At 42.8% G+C, this 25,991-nt stretch overlaps 1 protein-coding gene and 1 long non-coding RNA gene across 6 annotated transcripts in view; one reads left to right on the forward strand and one right to left on the reverse strand.

The window, feature by feature from the left end:
* The window catches only part of LOC308485094, an 840,425-nt gene that overhangs the window by 797,753 nt on the left and 16,681 nt on the right, over positions 1–25,991 (reverse strand). The window lies entirely within an intron of this gene.
* The window catches only part of CENPE (centromere protein E), a 38,465-nt gene that overhangs the window by 5,570 nt on the left and 6,904 nt on the right, over positions 1–25,991 (forward strand). Inside the window, exons 9-32 of one of the 5 annotated variants that reach the window (XM_081020267.1) lie at positions 1,540–1,591; positions 2,684–2,771; positions 3,062–3,191; positions 3,864–3,983; positions 4,726–4,860; positions 5,598–5,733; positions 6,831–6,928; positions 7,605–7,661; positions 7,748–7,903; positions 9,503–9,577; positions 9,792–9,926; positions 10,065–10,199; positions 10,844–11,021; positions 12,321–12,472; positions 13,259–13,567; positions 15,016–15,327; positions 15,785–15,943; positions 16,705–16,923; positions 19,889–20,446; positions 21,021–21,323; positions 21,719–22,021; positions 22,479–22,637; positions 23,017–23,199; positions 24,639–24,839. In XM_081020267.1, the coding sequence (XP_080876393.1) occupies positions 1,540–1,591; positions 2,684–2,771; positions 3,062–3,191; positions 3,864–3,983; positions 4,726–4,860; positions 5,598–5,733; positions 6,831–6,928; positions 7,605–7,661; positions 7,748–7,903; positions 9,503–9,577; positions 9,792–9,926; positions 10,065–10,199; positions 10,844–11,021; positions 12,321–12,472; positions 13,259–13,567; positions 15,016–15,327; positions 15,785–15,943; positions 16,705–16,923; positions 19,889–20,446; positions 21,021–21,323; positions 21,719–22,021; positions 22,479–22,637; positions 23,017–23,199; positions 24,639–24,839 (4,353 nt within the window). The remainder of the gene's footprint in view (positions 1–1,539; positions 1,592–2,683; positions 2,772–3,061; positions 3,192–3,863; positions 3,984–4,725; positions 4,861–5,597; positions 5,734–6,830; positions 6,929–7,604; positions 7,662–7,747; positions 7,904–9,502; positions 9,578–9,791; positions 9,927–10,064; positions 10,200–10,843; positions 11,022–12,320; positions 12,473–13,258; positions 13,568–15,015; positions 15,328–15,784; positions 15,944–16,704; positions 16,924–19,888; positions 20,447–21,020; positions 21,324–21,718; positions 22,022–22,478; positions 22,638–23,016; positions 23,200–24,638; positions 24,840–25,991) is intronic. The other 4 variants (XM_081020269.1, XM_081020268.1, XM_081020271.1 and 1 more) reach the window with 4 other exon arrangements.

Below are 25,991 nucleotides of genomic sequence, written 5' to 3' on the forward strand. Positions count from 1 at the left end.
GGATGCTGCAGCTTGTGTGCATTACAGGAACATGAGACAAGCCCTGTTGGATCAGATCAATGGCCTGTTTGTTCTAGCATCCTGTCCTCACAGGGGTGAACCAGGTGCCCGAGATCCAAGTAGGACCCCAGCGTAACAGCAGTTTCTCTACTTAAGATTCACAGCAGCTGGTAGTGGAGCTGGAACTTAGCCATCATGGCTAGTAGTCCTTGGTAGACTTGTACTCTATGGATTTGTCTGATCCTCTTTTAAAGGCTTCCAAGTTGGTGGCCATTACTACGTATTGGGTGAGTGAATTCCGTAGTTTATGTACTATGTGAAGAAGTTCTCTCTCTTGTCTGTCCTGAATCTTAGCTTTGTTGGCTGGCCCTGAGTTCTAGTATTATATGAGAGAGCTAAGCTGTCTGGCTAGCTCTTTCACTTCCTGCCAGATCTATGAGAAACTTAGCCCTATCTGCCTTCTCGATACCATGCATAATCTTAAACACCTCTAGCAGGTCCCTCCTTAACTTGCCTTTCCTCTGAAAGTCCCAAATGCTTTAACATTTGGAAGAAAGAGGTTTGTGTGCCATATGACCCACTCTGCCCCCTAAGCTAGGCTGCTGCTCTAAGACGAAGTAGAGGATGTTGTCTTGCCACCAGTCTGGTTGACTTGGCTATACAGAAAGGGGTGCCATCAAAAAGGGAGGGGAGGAGTGCCATCTTCTGCTTCGGCTCAGGTAGCGAAATATATTGGGCCAGCCTTGTGTGCTTTCTGTTTGAGATCTGGCTGGCAGAGCCAAATATATATTGGGACTGTGGAAGGCTAATGAACTTCTGAAGTGTTTAATAGGGCTGTTTCTGCCTGAGAAAGAGCAGCAGCAGAAATTCAGTTGCTCTGGGTTTCCAGACGGTTTGGCACAGCAGTCATAATGCTTATTCAAAAGCAAGTTCCATTGACATTGCTGGAACATACTGAAGAGGTGCAGACTAAACAATGCCCATATTATTATTACATTTATGTCCCATCTTCAAGAAGCTAAGGTGGCCTACTTGATTTTGTCCCCCTCCATTTTATCCTTACATCAACCCTATGAGGTAGGTTAGGTTGAGAGACCAACATTGGTTCCTTGGACTATAATAGAAATTCAGTTATGTCTGTTCTTCTTAAAGTGGTCAAAACATCAAATCGGAGAGTATGCACATCCTTCTACCTTTTTCTTCTGTTGCAGACCATCCTGAATCTGAGATGCAATCTACAATTTGACTGGCTCCCTTTAACACACATTTCCTCTGTTCTTTCGCTTTCGTGAAATGTTAAATGTTGTTCAGTTGAACGTATTTTCTCCCAGATGTAGTGACCAGTGCTGTACAAAATTGTTGTTCCTTTGATTTAAACTCCTGGCCAGGGACCTTTTTCTGCTCATGTACAGTCTCAGGAACTCATTTTTTTCAGGCTTTCATCTGCCGCTGTTTGGAATATAGTCGTTCAATCAATAGGTGATTTGAATAGATCTTGTGTGAGACTGGTGTCTAACACAGTCTGTCTTGAATTTTCAGAATTTCGTAGATCTGGCAGGAAGCGAAAGAGCTAGCCAGACTGGTGCTGAAGGTATGTAGCTGATGATGATCGAGCTTTTCTGGTAATCTGCTAAATCCTAACTTGTAAAACATGTAAAAAACCCAACAAGTAATTCCCACCCCCAGGGTTCTGTTGCTGGGCATGCTTGCTCTTATTTATGTAAGCCATTTACATCTTAACAGTAAAATTCATCGTATCTGGAACAAAAGACTGATGCAGATGTAACATTCCCAGCTGGTAGACTCTTGCACAAAAATCTAACTTCTCTATGGCAAGGATGAAGAATCTGTGGTGCTCTAGAAGTTGGATACAAACTCCTAGCAATCCTAGTCAATATGACCAGTGGTCAGCAATGATGGAAGTTGTCTTCCAACAACACATTGGAGGACCACAAGTTCTTATCCCTGCTTCTGCAGAGACTATTGTAAACTGCCCCATGATCCTTGGATGAAGGGTGGTATATAAATTTAACAAATATAATATTTGGTTATAGGCCTTCTAGCGTTATCTTTCTCCTTTTGGCTGAAGTTATTCAATGTTTCTGAGTTAAATGGCATAATTTATCACACCACTAATAATGTTGAAATCTTATTGGGTGTCTCCAGTGCTGTCCTTTCATTGACAGAAGGAATCGGTTGGCAAAACAGGGGAGAGATACATTTTTTTGGTGATGCACCCTACACAGGACCCTGTGCCCCTCTTTAATCTGCTGCAGAGGATTGAGGAATCTGTCAGGAGACAGGCAACTTTGGATACTGCCCAGTATTGTTATTTAACAGTTTATACATAAACTGTTAAATAACAATACTGGGCAGTATCCAAAGTTGCCTGTCTCCTGACAGAAGGCAACTATCAGCAGAATGGGCATTTTTCAGTGATTCCCCATTTCGCCCTTAAATCTATAAAGTTCCTAAAACTTTCTCTTAATAGGAATCTATTTTCACATCTGAAAAGATTGTGAGCCTATGGGCAGGTAAAAACAATACAGAAGGGGGTGAAATAGAGAATGAAGAAGAAAGCAATCAAATTCAGGAGCTCTTGACTATGTTAACTCCCAATATGGTAGCAAAACAAATTTTGTGGAAGGAGCTGTCTGAAAATAAAATTATGTTTGATGCCTAGGGATTCGTCTCAAAGAAGGTTGCAATATAAACCGGAGCCTCTCCATCTTGGGCCAAGTTATCAAGAAGCTATGTGACGATCAGGCTGGGTAAGGACAATGTAGTTAAGAAAGGTTCTTTGTGCTGTATTGAAAAGTGTTCTCACTTGATTCTAGACCAGGCAGCCAATGTAGTACCATCCCTAGATGGTTTGACTACAGTTCCCACCACTACAGGCCATCTGTCTGGGCCTGATGGGAGTTGTCATCCAACAACCTTTGGAAGACACCACATTGGGCTGTCTCTGTACTATGTAATTGATCAGCTCTTGAGCCAATTTTGCCTCTACTTAATAAGTAAAAACTTCCTTGTTCCTTTTTTGGTCATCCTCTTTCACCAGAGGCTACATTAACTACAGAGATAGCAAACTGACACGGATTCTGCAGAATTCGCTGGGTGGAAATGCTAAGACTGTTATTATCTGCACAGTCACTCCGGCATCCTTAGAAGAAACTCTTAGCACACTCCAGGTAAAACCGTACAGTTCCATTTCCTTCCCCGAAAAGGTTTGTGGGCAAAATTGCCCAAAGTGACAAGTAGGCAAGAAATTATTTCCCTTTCTCTTTAAACTTGCATGCTTTGTTCTAGTATATGTATCTGCAGTTATAGATCTATGACAAATCAGACTTCCCCTTCAATGGGAAGTAGTCTAGCACTTCCTCTAATAGCTAGCATGGATACTGACATTTGCAGAAGCAACCCCTTCAACTCTTTTAAAAAGAGAGCCTGTGAAGACTAAGCTTTCAGGGTAGTCATGGAGTCTTGAATATCAGGTGGAAAAGGAAAAGCTGGGGGGGTGGCCTACTTGAGCTCCTGATAGCTTATCTGTTGCCCTCCAGATGTTGGAGGACTCCAACTCCCATCAGCCATGGTCAACATGGTCAGATGATGGGAGTTGTAGTTCAACAACATCTGGAGGGCACCAGATTGGCTAACCTAGGCTTATCCCTTCTGTGGGGAGGTGAAGTTATGCTGCAACATTTTGTTTAATACGTCCCATTTGTATTTACTGTAATAGCAAATGTTGATTTTTATGATTCAATACTTCTGTAATTTTCAAAAAGAGATTTTGCACAAATGTAATTTTTTCCTGACTTCACCTTCAAAGAGCAGTTCTGAGTCCATGTGCCCATGTCTCCTAGTTTGCCAGTACAGCTAAAAATATGAAAAATAGCCCCATAGTAAACGAAGTTCTAACTGAGGATGCCCTTCTGAAGAGATATCGTTCAGAAATAGAAGACCTGAAACGACGTCTAGAAGAGGTAAGTTGTCTACCTTGAAATCTAAGAGGCTGGAATGGGTAGAGTCTGGTGGAATTTCAATGGCAACTCTTAATAAAGTTGATGACCATTTCGTGCAGGGGTTCCATTCCCCGCCCCCACATATGTTGGAGGAGCATGTATAAGTGTACCTGTTATGCCAATTTTGTGACATGCTGAGCAACGTTTTTGGGTCACTTCCAGGTTCATCGCCATATGCAATCTCATGTCTTTCGGATGCACATTAATTGGTTGTTGCGTGTTTGCAACCCTTTCCACACTGGGGGTTGCAGACACAATTTCATGGAACTTACATGCTTTCATTGTTCAATGCTGATGTTTAACCTTCACAGCCATTAGTACTTACAGTACGTTATTACCATCACAGTAATATACAAACAAACAACCACAGTCCTCGCAAGCAAGGAGGGGTCTACACAAAAGCACACGGGTATCCTAGCCAATGTAGCATGATAGGGTAAATTTTTCTGTAATGTAAACTTCAATACCTTCTCCAGGCACCACACACATGGATTTGTTTTGAGGGATTTTACTACCCCAAGATAGATTGAAAATTTGGCCTGGGGTAGTAAAAGTATTCCCAAAAGTATGTAAGTTTTCAGCAGGTCTTAGGAAAATCTGTTATGAAGGGTATTTTTTGTATTTCTTGGGAAATCACGTACACCTTACTATGAACAACATTGTGTGCCTTTCGACCTTTGGTATCGATGCTTTCCCTTTGTAGGTTTCACCACAATCCCAGCTGGCACAGATAATTGAAGAGAAGAACGCTCTTCAAAAAGAACAGCAGGAGAAAATAAGGGCTCTCACTGAGATGTTGGTGACGGCACCTTCTTTTGCATCAGCGCAAGACTTCAAGGTAATATTTAAAAATTTGTGTTGTGGGACCTTCGGTGGAAAACTGGTGGTTCTTGTAGCAGCTGTTATTAAGTAACTAAATGGGGCGAGGGAAACCTGGGAATGACTAGAAGGGTGCCACTGTAGAAAAGGCCCTTCCAATGTGTGGAAGCTTAACATAGCTCTGTTAAGGCATGCTTGAAGCAGGAAGCTCATACTGGGAAGCTGGTATAAGAACAGGCACCAGTGACTGAGTGTGCTTTAATGGTGCCAGGAGGGTGGAGGGTGAATGGAACCTGCTGCTCTCCAGTCCAGCCCTCACCACCAAGGGCCCCGCGCAACTTTGCGGCTCATGGAGGGCAGCGTGAGAAGGATGCCATGTGCCCCCAACCAAGGGCTGGGATCGAAGGGCATGTGATAGATGTGTCTTAAGTTGCTCTCCCCGGCTCCCAGCCTTTAAAATAGAGCTTTGTGTAGAATTCTGTAGCTGCTACTTGTCACCCAACTAGTGAGACACAGCGAGTTCAAGTTGCTTATGGTGCTTGCAAACATGTTTTAGGAAAGTTTCCCCTCTCCATTTGCAACTTTTTTTGCAAATGCTTCTGGTAGAACCTACAAACGCTAGCTTCAACTGAATTTGTCGTCACTAGGCCACGTACAAATTCCAAGACATCAGCAAATGGGATTGTGCTTATAAAAAGATCTAACTTCCTTTAATTCTCCTACATGCCTTGATTTTTTTGATTATTTTTTTTAAAGGTTCGAAGGAAGCGGAGAGTGACCTGGGCTCCAGGAGCAATAAACCAGGAAGGAGGGGAATGTCTCCTGGGAAGCTTTCCCTCAAAAGCCAAACAGTTTAAAACATCTTTGTCTTGTCTATCAGAGATGGAAGAGTGTAAGTTTGTTATGCGTAGAAACTATTTAAAAAGGTGCTATATAAAATATGGGCTGAAGAATTGTAGGTTGGGATACGTTAGAACTTGGATAATACATTGTTTAACCAATATCCACAGTGAGCTGCACATAGTTAAACTATTGCAGCTATTTTGAAGGCTGTGTTTAAGCTGCATATGTTAATTCTGCTGAATGCTATTGCTAGATCTGAAGAGGACAGAGAAGGGCAAGAAGGCTCTTGGCATAACTTAGCATGCTCCGTTTATCTCCTGGTTGCTCCAGAGATCTGATTCTGATATCAATCTTTAGGCACTAGGGACAGCTGGCTTCCTTGCAAATGCTAGCAAAGGCTACTGTAGCTAACTCTCGCTGCTTGCATTTGGCTGCTCATGTTCTCTTTCTCCTATGGCAGGGGAGAATTAGACCCACTGGGTCCCAAGGTAACCAAAGATCAGTTCCTTTCTCTACATCTTTCTGCATTTGTCTCAAGAACTTAGACATGGAATCTTTGCGTTGGAAGGGATCCCAAGGGTCATCTCATCCAACCCCTTGCGATGCAGGAAGCTCAGCTAAGGCATCCATGACAGATGGTCATCTAACGTCTGCTTAGAAACCTCCAAGGAAGGAGAGTCCACAACCTCGCATGGGAGTCAGTTCCACTGTTGAACCACTCCTACTGTCAGAAAGTTATTCCTGGTGTTTAGTCGGAATCTCCTTTTTTGTAACCTAAAGCCATGGGTTCAAGTCCAACCTTCAGAGCAGGAGAAAACAAACTTGCTCTGTCTTCCATTTGGCAGCCCTTGAGTTATTTAAAGATGGCTATCATCTCCCCGTAGTCTCCTCTTTTCCAGGCTAAACATACCCAGCTCCTTCAAACTTTCCTCATAAGACTTGGTTTCCAGACCCTTGATTATCTTGGTCACCCTCCTTTGCACACATTCCAGTTTGTCAATCGCCTTATTAAATTGTGGTGACCAGAACTGGACCCAGTTTTCCAGTTGTGGTCTATCCAAGGCAGAACAGAGCAGTACTGTTACTTCCCTTGTCTGCATCTTAAGTATACACACTTTTATTTTGGCAAAATGGGTTGTCTTTCAGCTGTATCCTCTGAGTTCTCGGAACATGATGATCAGTGGATGACAGCCAGTGTTACAATTCCTGAAGAGGAATGGATTCCAGGATCTGAGGTTGGTTTGGTAAGTGGTATTTATGTGTGTGGAAACTAGCCTGCTGCACCAGAGGTGAAATTTACATTCATTGTGCCACCCAATTTTTCTCTGACCCCTCCCACCTCATGGATATGGCCCCCAGAAGGTTGCTGAGAAACGAATGTCGCCCTTGGAATGAAAAAGGTTCCCACTCCTATTCCAAGAACAAAGATGGGAGCGGAGAGTATCCCCTTTGCAGGCTTCCTCTCCTATTCTTTTTTGCAACAACAATTTCTTAGTTACTCCCTATTAACTATATTGGATCAACATGACTTGTTTTACATTTGGTTCAGTGGGGTGGAACTGAGTCAGCAGAATTTAGGGGAGAGAAATTCTGTGGTTTGGAAAGCTCACCTCCTTTTCAGGGTTTTTTGCAAGCCCCCAAAACTTGCCAGCGTGTGGCTGGAACTTAGTATACAAATGTTGTCTAGCTCTCAGTAGGGCTTTGGCAACAACACTTTTGAGCTACCAATATATTGCTGAAGGAACAAGCAAGTGCTTTCAGTATTAAGGTTTTTGCATATTTGTAAGTCACTTTGAGATTCTTAGGGTATGAAAAGCGACCATTAAAAAATGAGTTTAAATAAAATATTGGTAAGGAGATGAAATTTAACTTGGTAACAGAGGAGGCATCTTGTAACTTTCAAAAATATTTTTCTTCTAGATTCATAAAGATTTTGCAGATTCTGTCATGCTTTGTGAAACCCTAGTAGATGAGAGGGTAAGTCAGCTTCAGCGTTCTCTAGGAATTTAATTTGAAAGTGTAGGTAAAACCTTTTAATCTCACTCTGCCTCTCTCCTGGCTAGGATAATGCTGTCACTGAACAACAAGCCTTAAAAGTAGAACTAAAAAACCTGCAAATGGAGAAAGAGCAGATTGCATGTGAGCTCAAAGAGCTGAAGGAGAAAATGTCAATTTATGAGTTTGTGGCTCTCGAAAGAGAGACAGCAAAGGAACAAGAGGTAAGACAAAGTGGGTGTGTAAATAATCCTATTTCTAGACCATCTTTTCTTTTTACAACTTTCTGAGTGGCTGACAAAATCATTTAAACAAGATCAAAATTAGCTGGATCCTGACTCTGTTGCATGCAGATCTCATTTAAATTAATGTGAACATTGTTTTATGACTTAAGTGAACTCCATTTGAAAGCAATGGGATTATGGCAACTAACTTAGTCTGAATTGAACTCAGTTAAATATTGAAGCAGCAGAAGCAATAAACTCAGTAGTGCTTATATACATCAGCAGGATTAAAGCAAGAGACATGCTTGAATGCCTGGAGAAATAAAAAGGGTGCCACTGCAGAGAATATCCCCTGATCACTGCCCTTCTCAAATCAAATCAACCCAGTCGTTTTAATTTTATGCCCTCGTTAGAAAGGGGGTGGCAGAAAACATCCTTTGGTGCTAGTAAAATGGCAGGTTCCGGTGATATTGGATCTCAGAGCCACATAAGATTTTAAAAGTAAGTGCTGGCACTGTAAACTGGGTTCAAACAGACTAGCAGTCAGTACCTTTCCTTCAGGGAAGACGAGATGTGTTCCCTTCACCTGTATTTAAGAAGTGTCTAATTTTTTCAGTCTTCCGAAGCAGCCCCAGGTACGACACTGCAGTAGTCTAGTTAGGAAATGGTGATGGCATGGATCACTGTGGCCATTAGGGGGACAGGGATGCACAGCTGATGGACCCACCTTAGCTGCTCAAAAGCGATGCATCTCACACCCCCAGCAACAAAACTGGGTCTTACACAGTTGTCTTTACTCTGCTCTGTTTCTTCCACTGTTTCCAGTATGGCCTATGGACATAAAGGACATGGTCTTCCCTATGGTAGTGCCAAAAGAATTTCACTTGATCCCATCTCCTTTCAACGTGCAGCCAAGGCTTCTCTCTTATTTCATGTTTCATTTTATTTTGTTAAAATATCTATGCTCCACCCTTTTCAGTCTGAGACCCTTAGAGATAATTTAGCAACATGAGAGTAAAACAAATGCTAATCCTGTCACTGCAAAAAAGCAAAAAACAACAACAAGCAAAACGGCACTTGTTTTTGTGCTTATATTGTGGTATGTAGGCTGTGCTATGAGAGGAGTGTAGTAAGCACCATCTTGCATTAACAGTAAAGCATGGTTTGCTGTGACGTGTGAAAACAGCCACTCTTTTGAGTTGCAGCATGGAAGAAAGGCGAGGATTGGATATGAATTTATTTAAATCAATTAGCCCCCAACTAATGCATGCTAGAAAAAGAGTGGACCTGTTCTTCTGAAAAACACTTGTCAGCGTATATTAGCAGTGTGTTCTGCCCTTTTTGTTTTGAAGGTTTGAAAAGCCCTCTGTTAGTAATGCGCCGTTAAGACTTTATTTCCCAGGGCTTCTCACCACTGTAAGCAATGAATGCTCACAAAATTTTCTGCTATGTATTCTATAGTAGCAACTTGGCTCCGCTGTGGTTTGGAGGGGAGCTGAATGCAGGGCTTGCTTGTTTTTGTGGTGGGTGACTGCAGGTAAACCTGACTGAAAGGTGCTTCCTAACTGCCTATGCCATTTTGCTTCGATTGCCCCACAGATGCAACTAATGCATGAAATTTCCAGCTTAAAGGCTATTATTACAAATGCTGAAGTTTGCAATCAAGATCTGCAGGTGAGCTGGTGGTGGTGGTGGTAGGCCTTCCATGTATAATGAAACGGAACACTATTGTTTAGTCTTAGCTAAATGCCTTGACTTCTTCGGTCGGTTTGTCAATTTTAATGTCATGCTGCGCAACACCTAAGCCCCCCCCATCAAGCTGGGAAATGGAAAGGTGTGCCTAAACACTTTGCACTTCTGGTGTTTTTCCTCTTTCTTGCCTTATCAGGAGGAAGTAATGTCAAAAGCCTTGCAGCTCGAGGAGCAAAACAATAAAATCAAAGCACTGGAAAACCATGTCAGTGAGCTAAGAAATCTTATGAGAGAAGCAAAGACAGAAAGTGGGGAAAGCGATGTGTCATCAGTACGTCTGAATCTTTCTTCTTTATTTAAGCAGGGTTGTTGTTTTTTAATTTGTCCTTGATTCCTGGGGATTCTTGCAGGGTGGGTGGGTGGCATATACATACACTTACACACTACCCTCATGTTCTCATACTTTCAGCAGATTTTGAATAACTCGGGGGACGAAATGCAAAAAATGAAGCAGTCTCTCAGTGATGTTGAGGCGGTAGCACTGGATTCCAAGAGAGAATCTTCATTCCTCAGGAGTGAAAACATAGCACTAAAAGAAAAAATGGTGTGTGTATATGTGGACTTGGGATGGCGTAGGTTTTTACTTGCCTTTTATGTAATGTCTGAGTGAACAGATACAATTCTTTTTTGTGGCCTTTTGTCAGTACCTGATATAAGCATGGGGGGGAGACCAAAAAATCTTTTCCTAGTGGCTTATGTCTGGGGAATTTCTTCCCCACTGAGGTGTGCCTCTATATTTGCTTAGAAACCAGGTCAAAACTCACCTTTTGGAGTCAGGTTTTAAAAGGCTAGTGGGTGAAGTAATTTCTGAGTTGTGTTGCTGCCAATTACATCCTTCATGCAATTTATGATAATTTTTTATCTTTTCTTGTGTGTATGCCTTTTTATTGCCTTAAATCAGATGTAAACTGCCCTGTGGCCCATTTTTGATGAAGGGCAGTATGGCAACAGCTTAGGAAATACATTAAAATAATAAGCTTCCAGTAGGGCCTGTGAGTTCTGCTAGTTTCCTAGTAGAATCTCAGTGATGCTTCCTTGGGGTGATGTGGGCTGGGATAACAGTGCTAATACAATCTGGAAGAGGGAGAGGATAGTGCTACTGAAGTACGTGGCACTGGGTACAAATCTGCCACTGTCGTGGCACGTAAATGGACACGGGTAATGGCATTTTAACTTGCTCTCATCTAGGACCAGCTCTCAGATACGTACAAGCAAATGGAAAAAGACATTGAGAGTTACAGAAGACAGTTAGATTCTGGGAAAGTCGCCTACAAGAAAATGCAGTCTGACTTGCAGAAAGAATTGCAGTACTACCTGCAGGAAAATTCAAAGCTGGCATCGCTTTTGGAGGGAAGAGTTCCAAATGGTACCTTTTTTATGGAATTGATATAGAACAAGAAGGTTCTTCGCACAATCGGGCTTTTTCCTGAACTTCTGATAGCTGAGGAATTATTACTTTTTATGAATTAAAACTGGTGGCACATATGTTCAGGCCCCTAAAAGTTAGTTTAAATATTTATAAGGCACCCTTTTAATAAAAAACAAGGCAATGCACAACACAGAAACATAATGCTACAATAATGTAAATGAAAAAATATCTAGGCACGTTTTACACAGAGTTTGCATCCCAAAGGTTTGTCTGAACAGCGCAGTTCTGAAAAGACATCTAAGAGAAAGCAGGGGTTGACTCGTGCCTAACCTCTGCTGGCAAAAAGTTCCACATGGCAGGTCCTGCCACATTAAAGTCTGGGTCCCTGTTAAAGGCAGGCTGAATGCAAGGGGCATGGTCAACAAGCAATTATTTAATTATTTGCTGCATCTCAACTGGGATTAGTTGGTTCGTTTAGCCAATCCTGATGTAAAGCAACTGACCATTCATTCCTGATACAGTGCAGCAGGATTAAAACAAAAAACCCTGGAGAGGTTTATGGCTCTGTCCTTCTCTGCCCTTGCATCCTTCCAGCCAGTTATGGACTTGGTTGGCAGACACCTTAGTGACTGGGGACTTTAGGCTCATGGCTCTCAGTCAGTTTATGTCCTGATGGCATGCTTTACTGATGTGCAATTCAGGCATTAGACAGTGGCTGCGTGGAATTAAAATAAAAGTAGTTGCTGCCCCTTAACATCAGGGCTATGAGGCGGGCGGGAGAATTAGAGGGGGGGTAAGCTTTTGAAAACGAGATGCATAGCAAGGGCTGTGGGAGGGGCAGTGCTGTTTTTTCTGGGGGGATACAGGGGGACGCATACCCCCAAACATTTTGTGAATCGTTGTACTTTTGTCCATTACTTCATTTATTTTTCCCAATTTGAACTATAAAATGGTGATTTTCTTGAGTCAAAATGAGAGTACCCCTAAACATTTTTTAGGGGGGGAAACACTGGGGAGGGGGATAAATGGACTGGTGGGTTTAGGCTGAGCCCCACGAGAAGATGGAAATTGAGCTTCAGGGGTGCATAGGCAAGTAGAGTCTTTCAAGGAGGTTTGCATGTCAGAAACCAGGGTATAAACTGGTGGAAAGGGTGCATGCTTTAGCGGGATATTGTCACAGAAGCCAAGAACTACGGAGCAAGAACTATATATATCTAGAGTTTGCTTGTAACACAGTGGTACTGAATTTTTGTCAATTTTATCCATTGAAATCTTTCCACTTCCCCCCACCCCCAGACTTACTCTCATGTATGGAACTGGAAAGGAAGATTGCGGGTTTAAAAGATGAACTGAATAAAGCTCTGGAAGAGAACTCAACTTTAAGGAAAGAAGCAGCTGCGTCATTAGAAGCCCGTTCGGGACCTGACACTGAAATCTTCCAGAAGGAGGTAAAAACTAATTAAATGTGGGCTTCCATGAAGCTGTATCTTAGGTCAGGGCTTTCTTAGCCCATTTAACTTTATGGAGAGAGGAAAAAAATTCTACCCAGAATATAGTTAATCATCCTTGCTGGAAGACTGGGGTGCTTCTACTACAGTAACTTCTGTAAATAATTCTAATCAATAAAAAGTTCTGGCATCACAAGCAGTTGCAGAACTTGCATTCCTCTTAATTTTTTGAAAGCTTATTCTATTAGGTGTCCCCCATGTTTCAGAAACCCAACTAGCTTTAGCTAGGGGTCAGGCAATTAGTGATGTCAGTCCCATGCCATGAAATATTCCCTCAACATCCCTGCTACCAACCTTCAGGTGCCTTATTTTTTTTAATCAATAGGCCTATTCAGTGGTTTAAACTTTCTAAGATGAGCCAGTCAGTTTTATGATTATTCTGTGTTGCTTTTATGGTGTATTTTTGTAAAGTTGATTATACAAAGCCCTGATATTTTATAACAGGGGAGGTCTGTTTATTTGTAATAAAGAAATATTGCTGTGGATATTTGGGTTCAGTTCCCTACTAGGCTATGTAATTGGATCAGTCATCACCTGTCAACCTGAAGCTTTTTTCTCTAGTCTCTTGTTGAAGGTTTTCTTCCAGTTCAGGGGAGCAAAGTACATCTAAAAACCAAACTTAGCCTTCATTCAGCTAGAACGCATATTATAAAGCACAGCTGAGATGCTAATAGCTGCCTACTACACGCTCATACTCTGTGTATATAAATAAATATGTGTATATAGGTGCTTGAAAAATCCGAAATGATTGCTTCTCTGGCTTCGGAAAAAGAGATGCTGCTTGCTCAAGTGTCTGAGAAGGAGAGACTGCTGTGCGAAGCAACTATCGCGCTAAAATCCAAAGAAGATTTTGTAAATTCTGAAGCAATGCGCCAAAATGACCTAGCTTTTCAAGAGCTGAAATGTCACTGTGATGAACTGGAGCAGAAATTCTTGACTGCATCAGAAGAAAACAAGCAGATGAAATGCCAACTAGATCTTCTATCTGAAGAAAACCTCAAGCTACAGGCAACCATTCATGAAGTGACTCAAGAGGTGAGTCCTTCCTGGTTCTCCAACTTTTCATACAGCAGCTGATGGCTTTTCTTGATGCAAACATTTCCTCACTTCAGTCTTTGTTGAAAAGTTGAGTGGGCCCTTGGTACTGTCTCCTTGCTTCTGTTTTTCCTTACATTGCAGCAAGGCCTGGCACATAAATGCGCTGTTACACAAAGTGCTCAACCCTACTACACTAACGAGGTTGCTTTTGATCACAACCACTTTCTGAAATATTTCTAAAACTTACTTTTTTTAAGGAAACCTGAACCAATCCCACAATTCTGGAATTGGCTGCCTTATTGTGCGTGCTCACTTTCTCTACACACTTAAAAAATGACCATTTTACTTACTAAGCTAGAAGGAGCCCAACTGACCACTTTTGGAATGAATGGGAAAGCGAAGCTACCAAACCCATGGAACTGGGTTCCATGTAATCCCCATCAGCTTCTCAAAACAAGGTGGGAATATGACTTGGAATTGCTATTTTTGGTAGCTACTACAGCAGATATATTTTCTTTTTTTGTAAACAAAACATGTTTTTACTATGTTTTATATGTGCTGTAAGCTACCCAGAGTGGTTGGGGAAACCCAGCCAGATTGGCGGGGTATAAATAACAAAATTATTGTTGTTATTATAATTATATTACTGTGTGCACGCACAAAATAGCAACCACTAATTCCAGGAATAAATTCTATTCTAGGGTATCCTGCTCCTTAGCAGAATTTTGACACTCTCTCATTTCTTTTTTTGCAATTTGGCAGGAGGTAAGCCTTTTTAGGCTACTGGAGCACACTAGATCCCTTGTGTTACTTACTTTGAGCCAAGTTTGAATCTGACTAGGTTTGCATGTAACACGAAGCGAAACCATGGCTTAGCAAAAGCAACGTGCCATATGGGTTGTTGGGAGTAAAGTTTATGACAGCAGCACTCTTTCCCCTAGTCCTGCTGCTCTCATGCTACCCAGGACTAAACTGGCGTTGAATCCAAACCTGGGTTTGTGGTTTGTCTTGCTCTGCATAATCTATGAGCTTATAGCCAATGCATATTCTTGGTTTATTGCTTGTGGTTTGTCTGGGGGAAGCAAACTGCAAAGCCTGGTTCACGTGCAACACTAGGCCAAACCATGGTTTAGCCCTGGGTTCAGCTGCAGCAGTACTGGAGAGGAGAGCTGTTGCCATGATCTTCACTCCAGAAACCCACAAGTTTGCTCATTCTTGGTAAGCATAAATTGGCTTAGTGTTACATGTGAATTGGGACTGTGTAACTTCGCTGAAATCAGTATTGTCCACAGGTAACAAAAATTTTTGTGGGGGGAAAGGAGCACTATAAAAACCCTTTTAATGACAAGATTCAAAATTTAGTGTTTTTAAGTTGGATTTGAGCTTCATTCTTACTTATTAATGTCAAAGTACTTTCTGTCTTTCTATAAATAATAATAACGAAGCTTTCTGGCAAGATCAAAGAGATGCAAGAAAAGGACTTGGAGCAAGAGAAGCTTCTTGGTATGAGAGAACAACTTGATGAAGCACATCAAAAACTGAGTGAAATGGAGAAACTCAAAGACCAGTTGAAGAGCTGGGCATCTAAAATGGAGGCTGAGGAAATGGAGAAGCTGGGCCTAGCTCAAAGGCTCCAAGAGAGTGAAAAAGAGATGCAGGCGCTGACTCGGGAAAGAGATGACCTGAAGCAGAAAGAGGAGGCTCTCAGACGTGAGAGAGATCAGATCAAAGAAGATATCCAAGAGACTGTGTCAATGGTAAGCAAAACCTCCCACTTGGGTTACTGCAATGTGTTGTACATGATGCTGCATTTGAAAATCGTTCAGACCTTTCAGGACTTCATTATGTGATCATACCACACCAGTGCTTCTCCATATCAAAGTTCTGGTTTTAGCCTTTAAAAGCTGTAATTAGTTTGATGTGGGATGGAACATACCTATCAACTCACATGGAACCAAAGTTTTCAATGTTTGATATTGTATTCTGTTTTTATATGTGTTGGAAGCCTCCCAGAGTGGCTGGAGCAATCCAGTCAGATGGGCAGGGTATAAATAAAATTATTATTATTATTATGTGGCTAATTCATCTGTCCCTACATCAAACTAGAGAGCTTTGAAAAGGGTAGCAGAACAATTCATAGCACTACTGCAAGGATGTGTATGTCATGGGAACTCTAATGCATGTATCTCTTTTGTTTTGCTTTTAATGTAAAAGAACATTGAATCACAAGAAGAACTGAGAAATGCACAAAATTCTCTGAAGCATTGTGAGAAGCAAATTAAAGAACTGGAAGAAGCCATTGTGGAGAGAGAATCACAGATTTCAAGTGTTAAAGAGTCTCTAGGGGTCACTATTGAAGAACAGAAGCAACAGGTAACATCTGTCTCAGTTGCAAAGTTTATTGGTCTAGGTTGGAGCATAATTAGGAGCATAAGAAATGCCCTGTATAATCTTGATCCTTAGTCCATGTAGCTCATTATTGTCTTTGCTGGCTGGAAGTGGCTCACCAGGTTTTGGGACAGAAGACATTCTCAGCCCTCTCTACAAATGCTGGGGATTAAATCTGGGACCTTCTGAGTGCAAGACAAGTGTTCTGTCGCTGAGCTGTGGCCCTTTTTGCTTTGAGTGTGAATGTTTTGGGTTCAGTTCTGAGACAAGCCCCATTTAAGGCAACACCACCTGTATTCTATGGTGACTATCTAAAGCTTAAAGTACTTTAGCTGGTCTGTAACATGTTAAGACATCAGAGGCTGTTAAACGCTGCTAGAAAGTTTGGGATGTTGTAGAATAATTGTTGAAATGGTGCTATATTGGATGGAGGCACGAAAGTACAGACTTCCATGTATATCTTAACTTCAGCATCAGAGGCACCAATTTTCTGAATGCTGGTTGCTGGAGAATAATGCCCTCATACCCTTCTCTGCAGAGGCATCTGGTTGGCGGCTACGGGAAAAGAGGATTCTGGACTCAAGAAGCCTCTTGGTCTGATTCAGCAGGGCTGTTCTAGCACTGCCCTCTTCTTCTTGCCAAACATCTCTGAATGTTCTGCACTGGATTGTTGATCACTGTTTGTTCACCTGCCTTGATTGAAACATTTTCTAGGGTAGAAAAATATGTTGTGTTTCATCTTGCAGATACTAAAGTTAACAGAGCACTTGGACTACTTCAACACAGAGAAAAATCTGTTAACTGGAGGAGACGGGGATGCAGAGGAAATCAAGCTGGAGGAAAATAACCAGCTTCAGTCAATGAAGGAGAAAACCTTGTCCCTTGAGCAAGAGAAGACTTTGCTAAAGCAACAACTGGAGAGTCTGCAAGAGCAAAAGAACTGGTACCTGGAAAGCAGTCAGCTGGTAATTGCTGTGTATTGCTTGTTGTTGGCATCAGTCTGTCCTGAGAGGCAATGGAATACACCTCCAGGGGTGAAGTCAAATCACACTGTTAACAGCACAGAAGTGACCTTCCTAGGAGCAAGCCTGGGCAGTGTGTATGGAGCTCCTGGGTTGCCCAGAAGACAAGAGGCCCCCCCCCCCCTTGGCCTCACTGATGCGGTCCAAAGAGAAGCAGAGCAATACATTTAGCACCAACATGGCAGCAGGAGTTGCCAGAAGGAGGCGTGCAAAGCACCATCCAGCCATCTTAGGGACTCCACTCCAGATTTTTGTAGTGTTTGCTCCTTATCCTTTTCTTCTCCCAAAGATATTCCGCAAGGCAGTTGTGTATTACAGGGATACACCTGTATTTGTGTATTACAGGTTGGCATTTTAGTGTCATGTCAAGCCATAACCCAAGGTTTACTGTGCACAAACAAACTGGAGATTGGAAACAAACCACAAACAAACCATGATTGGTACACCATAAACAAACCTTGGTTTATCGTCATGGTTTGTTTCCCCTTACCCCAGAACTAGCAGTGAAGAGCAAAGAAGACAACTCAACACATTTGCAATGGTGTCGGGCCTACAGGTAAATTTTACAAAGTCAGAAGCTATGTGCTTCAACACCCCTCCTCACACCCAAAAAGAACTCACGAAGGTCACCAAAATAAAACTTTGCCACGCCAAGTTCAGATACCTAGGGGTACAAATAACCAGAAACCTCAATAAATTGTACCTCCACAACTACAAGCCCCTGTGGCGACAAATTAACAAAGACCTAAAGAGATGGAATAACATGAACTTCACTCTCTCAGACAAAATAGCCATGATCAAAATGATCACACTCCCAAAACTAACCTACCTATTCCAAACCCTCCCAATCTGGATCCCCTCAACCCAACTTCGCAGTTGGCAGAGAAAACTACACTCTTTCATCTTCTCACATAAAAAACCAAGAATAAGCCCCAAATACCTGCACCTCCCCACCTCAGAAGGAGGATGGGGAATCCCCAACATAGAAGCATATTACAATGCCAACCAAATACGCCACATAATCCCATATATACTAGAAGATGAGACAAAACAATGGGTACACCTAGAGAGGGACACAATTGAAAACACCTGCACCACAACATACCCACTCCTCCCAAACAAACTAAAGAAAATTCCCACAACACTTAACAGGTACACACAGACCATGCTCAAAGCATGGTAAACACAAATAGGCAAACTATCCCCAACCCCATCCCCACTAATCCCCCTGGCGTACCACCCATTATTCCACCATGCAGCACAAAACCTCAAGATAAAAACCTGGCGAACCAAAGGCTTATATCGCCTAATAGACTTTTATAAAAATAACAAACCCTTGTCAACACAAGAAATACAAGACAAACTAGAAGACACCCAAATGCCCTGGTTAACACAACACCAACTACATGCCCTCTTAAACAACCCAACAGTAAAATCAGCAGCAACTAGGCCCCTGACAACCTTTGAAAACCTCCTCCTAACAACAAAGGGAAACAGTAAAGGGACGGTATCCGCAATATACAAAATACTGCTCCAAAATCCCGCAAATCCCCTAGACGCAATCAAAAAATAATGGGAGAATGACATAGGCTATGAGATTAACCCCACTCAATGGACCAGAATGTGGACTAAACCCCCCTTCAAATCCATATCAACGAAAAGAAAAGAACTCACACTGAAACTCACCTACAGGTGGTACCTAACACCAAGGAAACTAGCGCTAATACACCCAGGAACCTCACCAAAATGCTGGAGAGGGTGCACCTCCACAGGCACATACCTCCACATGTGGTGGGAATGTCCCAAAATCCAACTATTCTGGACAACAGCCATACAAGAAATATGTAAAATAACTAAGCAAGTCATAGACATCACCCCAGAATTGGCCCTACTAAACATCTTCCAAGACAACAATGCCCATTTACACCACAAAGAACTCATAACCTGCCTGCTCTCAGCAGCCAGAAGCACCATAACCAGACACTGGAGAGACCTGTCAGGAGTAAGCATGGACCAATGGTACCAAATAGTATGGGAAACAGCCCTACTAGAAAAATTAACTAATAAACTGAAACTGACACGGGGACAAACAGAAGAAGACGCCTTCACCCCGGTATGGCTCCCCTTTATCACATACACAGCCCAACAGGACGATGACAATAATCCACCAACAGCATACAAATCAATATGGCTAACATGATCCAAAACACCCACCCACCTCACTCACACACGAAAACAAAGATCACCACAGCCAATCACAAGCAAACAATCACACCCTAGGCCAACCCCAACCTCTCTCACCACCAAAGGAACACAAGTGAACAACACAAGCAACGCTGACACCAAACTCTACATACATTAAACATAATAGAAACACCGCCACCCGACCCCACCCCCATCCATCTTCCCTCTCTCCACCCCCCCCTTTCTTTTTTCTTTCTTTTTTCTTCTCCCCCTAATGCCTCAACAAATGAAACGGATTTGTAAAAATGTTACATGAAAAAAAAAATACGAGGCGCTACACTTCTGTAAAACAAGAAAATCCTTAATAAAATATTTTTTAAAAAAAAAGAGCAAAGAAGACATAATTTGCTCATCTACAGTAAGTCATGACTTACAGTGATGTGCACAGATGGTCAGACACAAGTTGGAGTCTGTCTTTGAGAGAAACTGATAAATTAAGTTAGTCTTGGATATTTAAATTGGAATTTTTAAGTTTCAGCCCATAATTTTAGATAAACTTTAAATAGCTGAAATGGCTTTTTGCAAGCAAGTTTACAAGAATTCAAACAACTGACCACATGGTGTGCTAAAGGTTCTTACAACGTTTTGGGGATAAAGTTAGAATATTGACACTTGCAGAGCTAGAGCACTTCGCTGACATCTTGCCCGTTTTCCTTTTCTTAAGCCACATAGCAAGATCCAAGAGCTGCAAACAGGAGACACTGAAGAGGATAGACTTCGTATGAAAGAAGAACTCTGCCAAGCTCTAGAGAAGTTGATTGAAATGGAACAACTGAGAAAGCAATTAGAAGCTAGTGAGTCTAGAATTGAAGCTGAGGTAATGGACAAGCTGACAGTAACTCAGAAACTTCATGAGCAGGAGGAAGCGATGAAGGCCGTAATGCAAGAACGAGATAATTTGAAGGACATTGTGGGTTGTCTCCAAATAGAGAAGGATCTCATCAAGGAAAAGATTGAAGCGGATGTAGCTCAGAAGCTTCATAATCATGAAGGAGCAATGGAAGTCTTAATCCAGGAACGAGATTATTTGAGGAGGAAGCTGGATGTTCTCCAAAAACAGGGGAAGCTTGCCAAAGAAGAGGCTGAAACAGAGGTGCTTCATGAGCATGAAGAAGCAATGAGAGCCTTGACCCAGGAGCGAGATTACCTGAAGGACAAATTGGATGCTCTCCAAGTGGAGAGGGATCTCATCAAGGAAGAGATGCAAGCAGCGAAATCAATGGTAAAATATTATTAGTTTTTATTAAGTTCATTTTTCTTTTTTACTGTTTACAGTTTATTGATCTTTGTAAAATTGCAAAAGTGTATCTGCCAACCAACCTTTCCTTCCCAATGTTTTGGTCCTTTTTTATAGCTTGCACTTTCATAATTGTGCTGGTCTTTTAATGGAAGGGGAAAGCAAGCCAGAAATCTTTACCAGTTGGATATCCTACCATCACAAGTTAATTACAGTTCTAAGAATTGAGAGCAGATTTTCATAGACCAAATAATGTGCACAGACTGGGGAAATGTTGTGCATGCCCGTGTGAGGCCAGGAGCCTGTTCAGATGCATGTTTGGCTCCAGAATATTACCAGGATGAAATGGGGAATGGGCCTAGAGGTTGTGCGCACACCCTCCCAACTCACTGTAGAGGAAAAGTTATTCTTATATCACACCATGGTGAGAGTAAAAAAGCTTGAGGCTAGGAGTGAACAGGCCCTGAAGCCATAAGGGTTGTATGGTTAGTCAGAAATGAGACTGATCTTGAAAAGTGACAGGGTTCTGAAATTAACGGTTATTTTGAACCCATGAAAGCTTTCTCTTAAGCAGCAAGACGACGAGAGAGCTCTAGAGGAGCTACTCGGACTGAAAGAAGAGCTCTGCGAAGCCAAGCAGAAACAGAGTGTGATGAAGCAGCTGGACGCAGATCTTAAGGCCAGAGAATCTGAACTTGAGGCTGAAAAGATGGAGAAGTTGGAAATGGCGCAAAGGCTTCGCAGCAGCGAAGAAGAGAAAGAATCCCTAATCCAGGCGATGGATGCCCTGAAGCAGAAGTGGGAAGCTTTCCAAACTGAGAGTGAGTCACTCCAGAGACTTCTGGAAGCAACTACTTCAATGGTAAGTAGCTGTGGGCCACAAAATGGCGGAAGGAGCAGTTTGCTTCCTTTAGCTAGCTGGCCTATTCTACCCCTACCACCTTGGAAAGCAAGTTTGATTCTGGCAAAGTAACAGCTGGTGGAGTGGAAATGGAGCTGGTGGTCTAAAGCTGGCCTTAAATATGGGAAGAGGAGGACTTGTAAGCTATTGAGGGAAGGCTTCTGCTTCAAATCTAGTGGCAGGGGATGAGTCTTCTTGCTCCAACATATAGTGTCCCTGGCAGCAGGCAACTGGGAGAAGGGTTTGGGCATTAGGGAAAGGGAGCTCCAGGTTCCATCATTCTAGGTAAACTCTTCATAAAACTAAGAAAGCAGAACTTGCTTGATGAGTGTTTCTTTATATAAAACCTGACTCAGGTCCAACAGCTAGAAGAAAAGAATCTTGACCTGAGGCAACTGCTTGAGTCGAGGGAAGAGCAGAGTCGGACGGCTGCTGAACGTCTGAATGAGATGGAGCAACTGAAGTCCAAGACAGAAGCCACAGAGAAGGAGAAAGCAGAATTGCTTCAGAAGCTTCACAGCGCCGTGCAGGACTTCAGAACTGTAAATCGGGAAAAAGAGGATTTGAAAACCACAGTAGATGCTCTTCAAACTGAGAAGGATAACATGATCCGGACTATCCACCGCCTTGGCGAGAGCGTAGAGAAGATGGTTGCAAATGTAAGAGGCCATTTTTAACACCTTTAGACCAACAGCAGTGAATGAGATTCAGTCAGTGGACTGGATCCATGTCTTCCACACACTACATGTGGCATATTTGATGGGGGGGGGGGTGCCCAGCTGTCAATTGCCTGACATCAACCAGTTGACCTATTTTCTCCCCGCACAGTTTGAAATCAAACTGGATGGGCAAATCAGCAGTTCCTGCAAACCCTTTCAGCCTACCTGTATCTACCTGCTGCACACCTGGCATGTGTATGATGTCAGGTGGAAGACAGGTGGGCACTGTGTGGCTGAAACTGTCTCATGGTCCAGATGGGAAGGCCTGCCAGACCTAATGAGGCCCCTCGTCTGGAGGTTCCCACCCCTTTAAGAGAGCGACCTTTCTGATATTGTAGAAAAACCATGAGCACAAACGACTATTGGTGGCTTAACAGTGGCTGTTCCGTCTTTAAAGAATCTGAAGCTGCAAGAACAACTCGAGCTTAGCATTAGCCATAAGGAAGGAACTATTGGAATGGCAGAGGAACCAGAAGGAAGAAATTTAGATGAGAATTCTCGGGCCTCAGAACTCCAGGAGATACTGGACCAGACAACTAATCAACAAAAGAGAGAAGTAAGAAAATGCTTCCTATTTTTTTAATAACACTTGAGTATTCAAAATGGGCCACCTTCCTTCTCATTAATTCTTACTTAAAAATAAAAGCTCAAAGTAGGAGGTTTTTCATTGTGAGAGAAGGGGCCATTTATAACTGACTTTGAACTTCAGTGCTTGGGAGCTTAAAAAAAACAGAATAAGATGACATCTATCAGAACAAAAATACGTGGGATATTATTGTGGGATCTTTCCCGTATTGATGGCAGTTAAGCTATTATTTCTTAAAACATTTTAACCTGCTGTTCAGCCAGAAGCCTGGAGCAGATAATGAATGATCTATATGAATAATATTGCATTGCAGGCCTTACTTTAATCTCAATCTCTATATACTAAACAGGCTGAGTGCTGCCGAAAAGCTGAAGCTGCCCTGAAAGCATCTAAGGAGCAAATCCAAGAACTGCTCCTAGAGTTGAATACACTGAAAGAAAAGCAAACACATTGTGCGGCTGCTAATCTTGCCTTGGAAGAAGAAAACTATAAGCTGGGGGATAAATTAAAAGCAACAGAAGAACAACAGAAGGTGTGCTTTCATTTATATTACTCTGGTTTTTCTCAGGACTGTGAGAGGACACACTGATGCAAATCTTTTGAGGATTTGCTTAGTGTGACTTTCACTGGGGTTGGCTCTTGTGTGAAAGAAGCTAATCCCGTTAAACGTAGTGATGGGTGCCAGGCCCAGGTGTTGTGGAGGGGGGGGTGACTGCTGCAGCCCAGCATCACCTCCCTTGAAGTCTACCAAATGCAAAAACCACCTCATTGTTCTCTTTGCCCGACTTTGTTTTTGTTTGCTTCTGATTGAGAAAGTGGGCAAACTGGATGCTGTGTTCTCATGCATACTCTGGTGGGGCAAACAGAGGAAATATGTGACTCTTGTTTGAGGCTGGGGGTACAAATAGTGGGTGGGTGTGTCCCCCCACCCCGATCACCTGTATTGTTGTTAGGTTATCCTTCCTTTTTAAAAGCCCAACATTCTGAGAAATATTTTGAGTTGCCATGAACAAGGCTCAGTCGGTTAGAACGTGGTGCTGGCAGTGCCACGGTTTGAGGTTCGATCCCAGTGTAAGGGACAGTAAGGGCATATTCCTACATTGTAGGGGGTTGGACTAGAATGATTCTTGGGGTCCCACTCCCTTCCAATTCTATGAGATCTATGAAATACCTTTCATATCAGGGGTTGGGAGCCTCTGGCCTGTGAACCAAATGTGGCCAACCAGGACTTCACATGTGGTGCACAAGGCCATTTTGGGGAACCTCAGCCCACCTGCCTTACATCATACATTCAGGGGATACCACTTTTCGCTCCTAATGCTGTTGTCTGAAAACTGGAGGTTTACAGAACAATGTGGGGCTGTTACAAAGCCTTTTCCCAAACAAAGACCCTCAAGTCTCTGCTTGAAAGAGGTTTCAGGAGCAGCAGGGAGGTTTTTTGAGGAAAGGGCTTTCAAACAACCTCATGCTGCTGCTGCTGCTGCTGCTGCTTCATTGCAAGTTGAAGTGCTTAACGCAATACAGTGGTACCTCGGGTTACAAACGCTTCAGGTTACATATGCTTCAGGTTACAGACTCCGCTAACCCAGAAATATTACCTCAGGTTAAGAACTTTGCTTCAGGATGAGAACAGAAATTATGCTCTGGTGGCAGCGGGAGGCCCCATTAGCTAAAGTGGTGCTTCAGGTTAAGAACAGTTTCAGGTTAAGAACGGACCGCCGGAACGAATTAAGTACTTAACCCAAGGTACCGCTGTACTGAAGAAACTACAACTAAGAAGCAGTGCGGGGATGCATTCAAAGGGCTGTTTGAAAGTTCTTTGCTGTGCTTTGAAGTCCCAAAGATCAGGACTTCAAAGCATAACATCACCCGACATCACAGTGGCATTAGGTCAGGTCTTCCCCACCTCTGTTCAATGGCATTTTCAGTTGTCATCAGTGATGCCTCCAACTGCTATTCCTCTCTAACTAGAGTCTGAAGCTGAAAATCCAGGAGCTGGAAAATGCCATGAGTGAAATGAGAAGAAATTTCCAGGAAAGGGAAAAGGCTGCCCAGTTGGCAATGGAGCTGAAAGTGCGAGCGGCCAAGAATGATGCGGTCCGTCTTGGGGCTGTATTAAAGGAGAAGGAGAACAGCCTAAGAAGTGCACTTGCAGAGCAAGAAACTCTCAAGGTATGCACTGACTTCCTAAGAGATCCATTTCCTGTTTTCATGCTTTCTATTACAGATGGAAGTGCAGCTTCTCCAAAGAACCTAATACTGGTTTACGTTCATTACAACATTTTATGTTCCCTCCACTCACCTTTCTCCCGATCTGCTCCAGGCAGCATGCATGTCTTCCTCCACCTCCATTTTATCCTCATGCTGTTAGGTTCACTGATAGTAAGTGGCCCAAGGTGACCCAGTGAGCTTCATGGCTAAGTGGGGGTTTGAACCTGGTCCAAAGCCAGCACTCAAACCCCAGGCATTGGAAACCTCTGCCCCGCAGGCCAGATTAGACCCAGCAGGGGTCCCAGTTTGCTTCACGAGGCTGTCTTTCCCCAATGTATTGCCACCTGCCCCACACCCAATGTCATATGTGATGCTGGATGTGGGGACAGATAGACGCAACTGGAAAGGACTAGCCAGAAGCTCAAAGTGGGTTTCTGAGCCCTACTGGGATCAGCTGCACCCAGGAATTATAATAATAATAATAATAATAATAATTAATTTGACCAAACTGCGGGAGGCAGTGGAAGACAGGAGTGCTTGGCGTGCTCTGGTCCATGGGGTCACGAAGAGTCTGACACGACTAAACAACAACAATAATAATAAATGTATTATTTGTACTCCACCCATCTGGCCGAGTTTCCCCAACCACTCTGGGCGGCTCCCAAAATAATAATAATAATAATATAAATAAATAAATACAGTGGTACCTCGGCTTACATACGCTTCAGGTTACAGACTCCGCTAACCCAGAAATAGTACCTCGGGTTAATAACTTTGCTTCAAGATGAGAACAGAAATTGTGCTCCGGCGGTGCGGCGGCAGCAGGAGGCCTCATTAGCTAAAGTGGTGCTTCAGGTTAAGCACAGTTTCAGGTTAAGAATGGACCTCCGGAACGAAATAAGTACTTAACCCGAGGTACCACTGTAAATAATTTAATCGATCAAACATTAAAAACTTCCCTAAACAGGGCTTCCTTCAGATGTCTTCTAAAAGTCAGATAGTTGCTTATTTTCTTAACATCTGATGCAACGGTGTTCCACAGGGCAGGCGCCACTACCCAGAAGGCCCTCTGCCTGGTTCTCTGTAGCTTCACTTCTTGCAGTGAGGGAACTG

Source organism: Podarcis pityusensis, assembly GCF_964106645.2.
Source record: "Podarcis pityusensis genome assembly, chromosome: 9".
NCBI lineage: Eukaryota > Metazoa > Chordata > Lepidosauria > Squamata > Lacertidae > Podarcis > Podarcis pityusensis.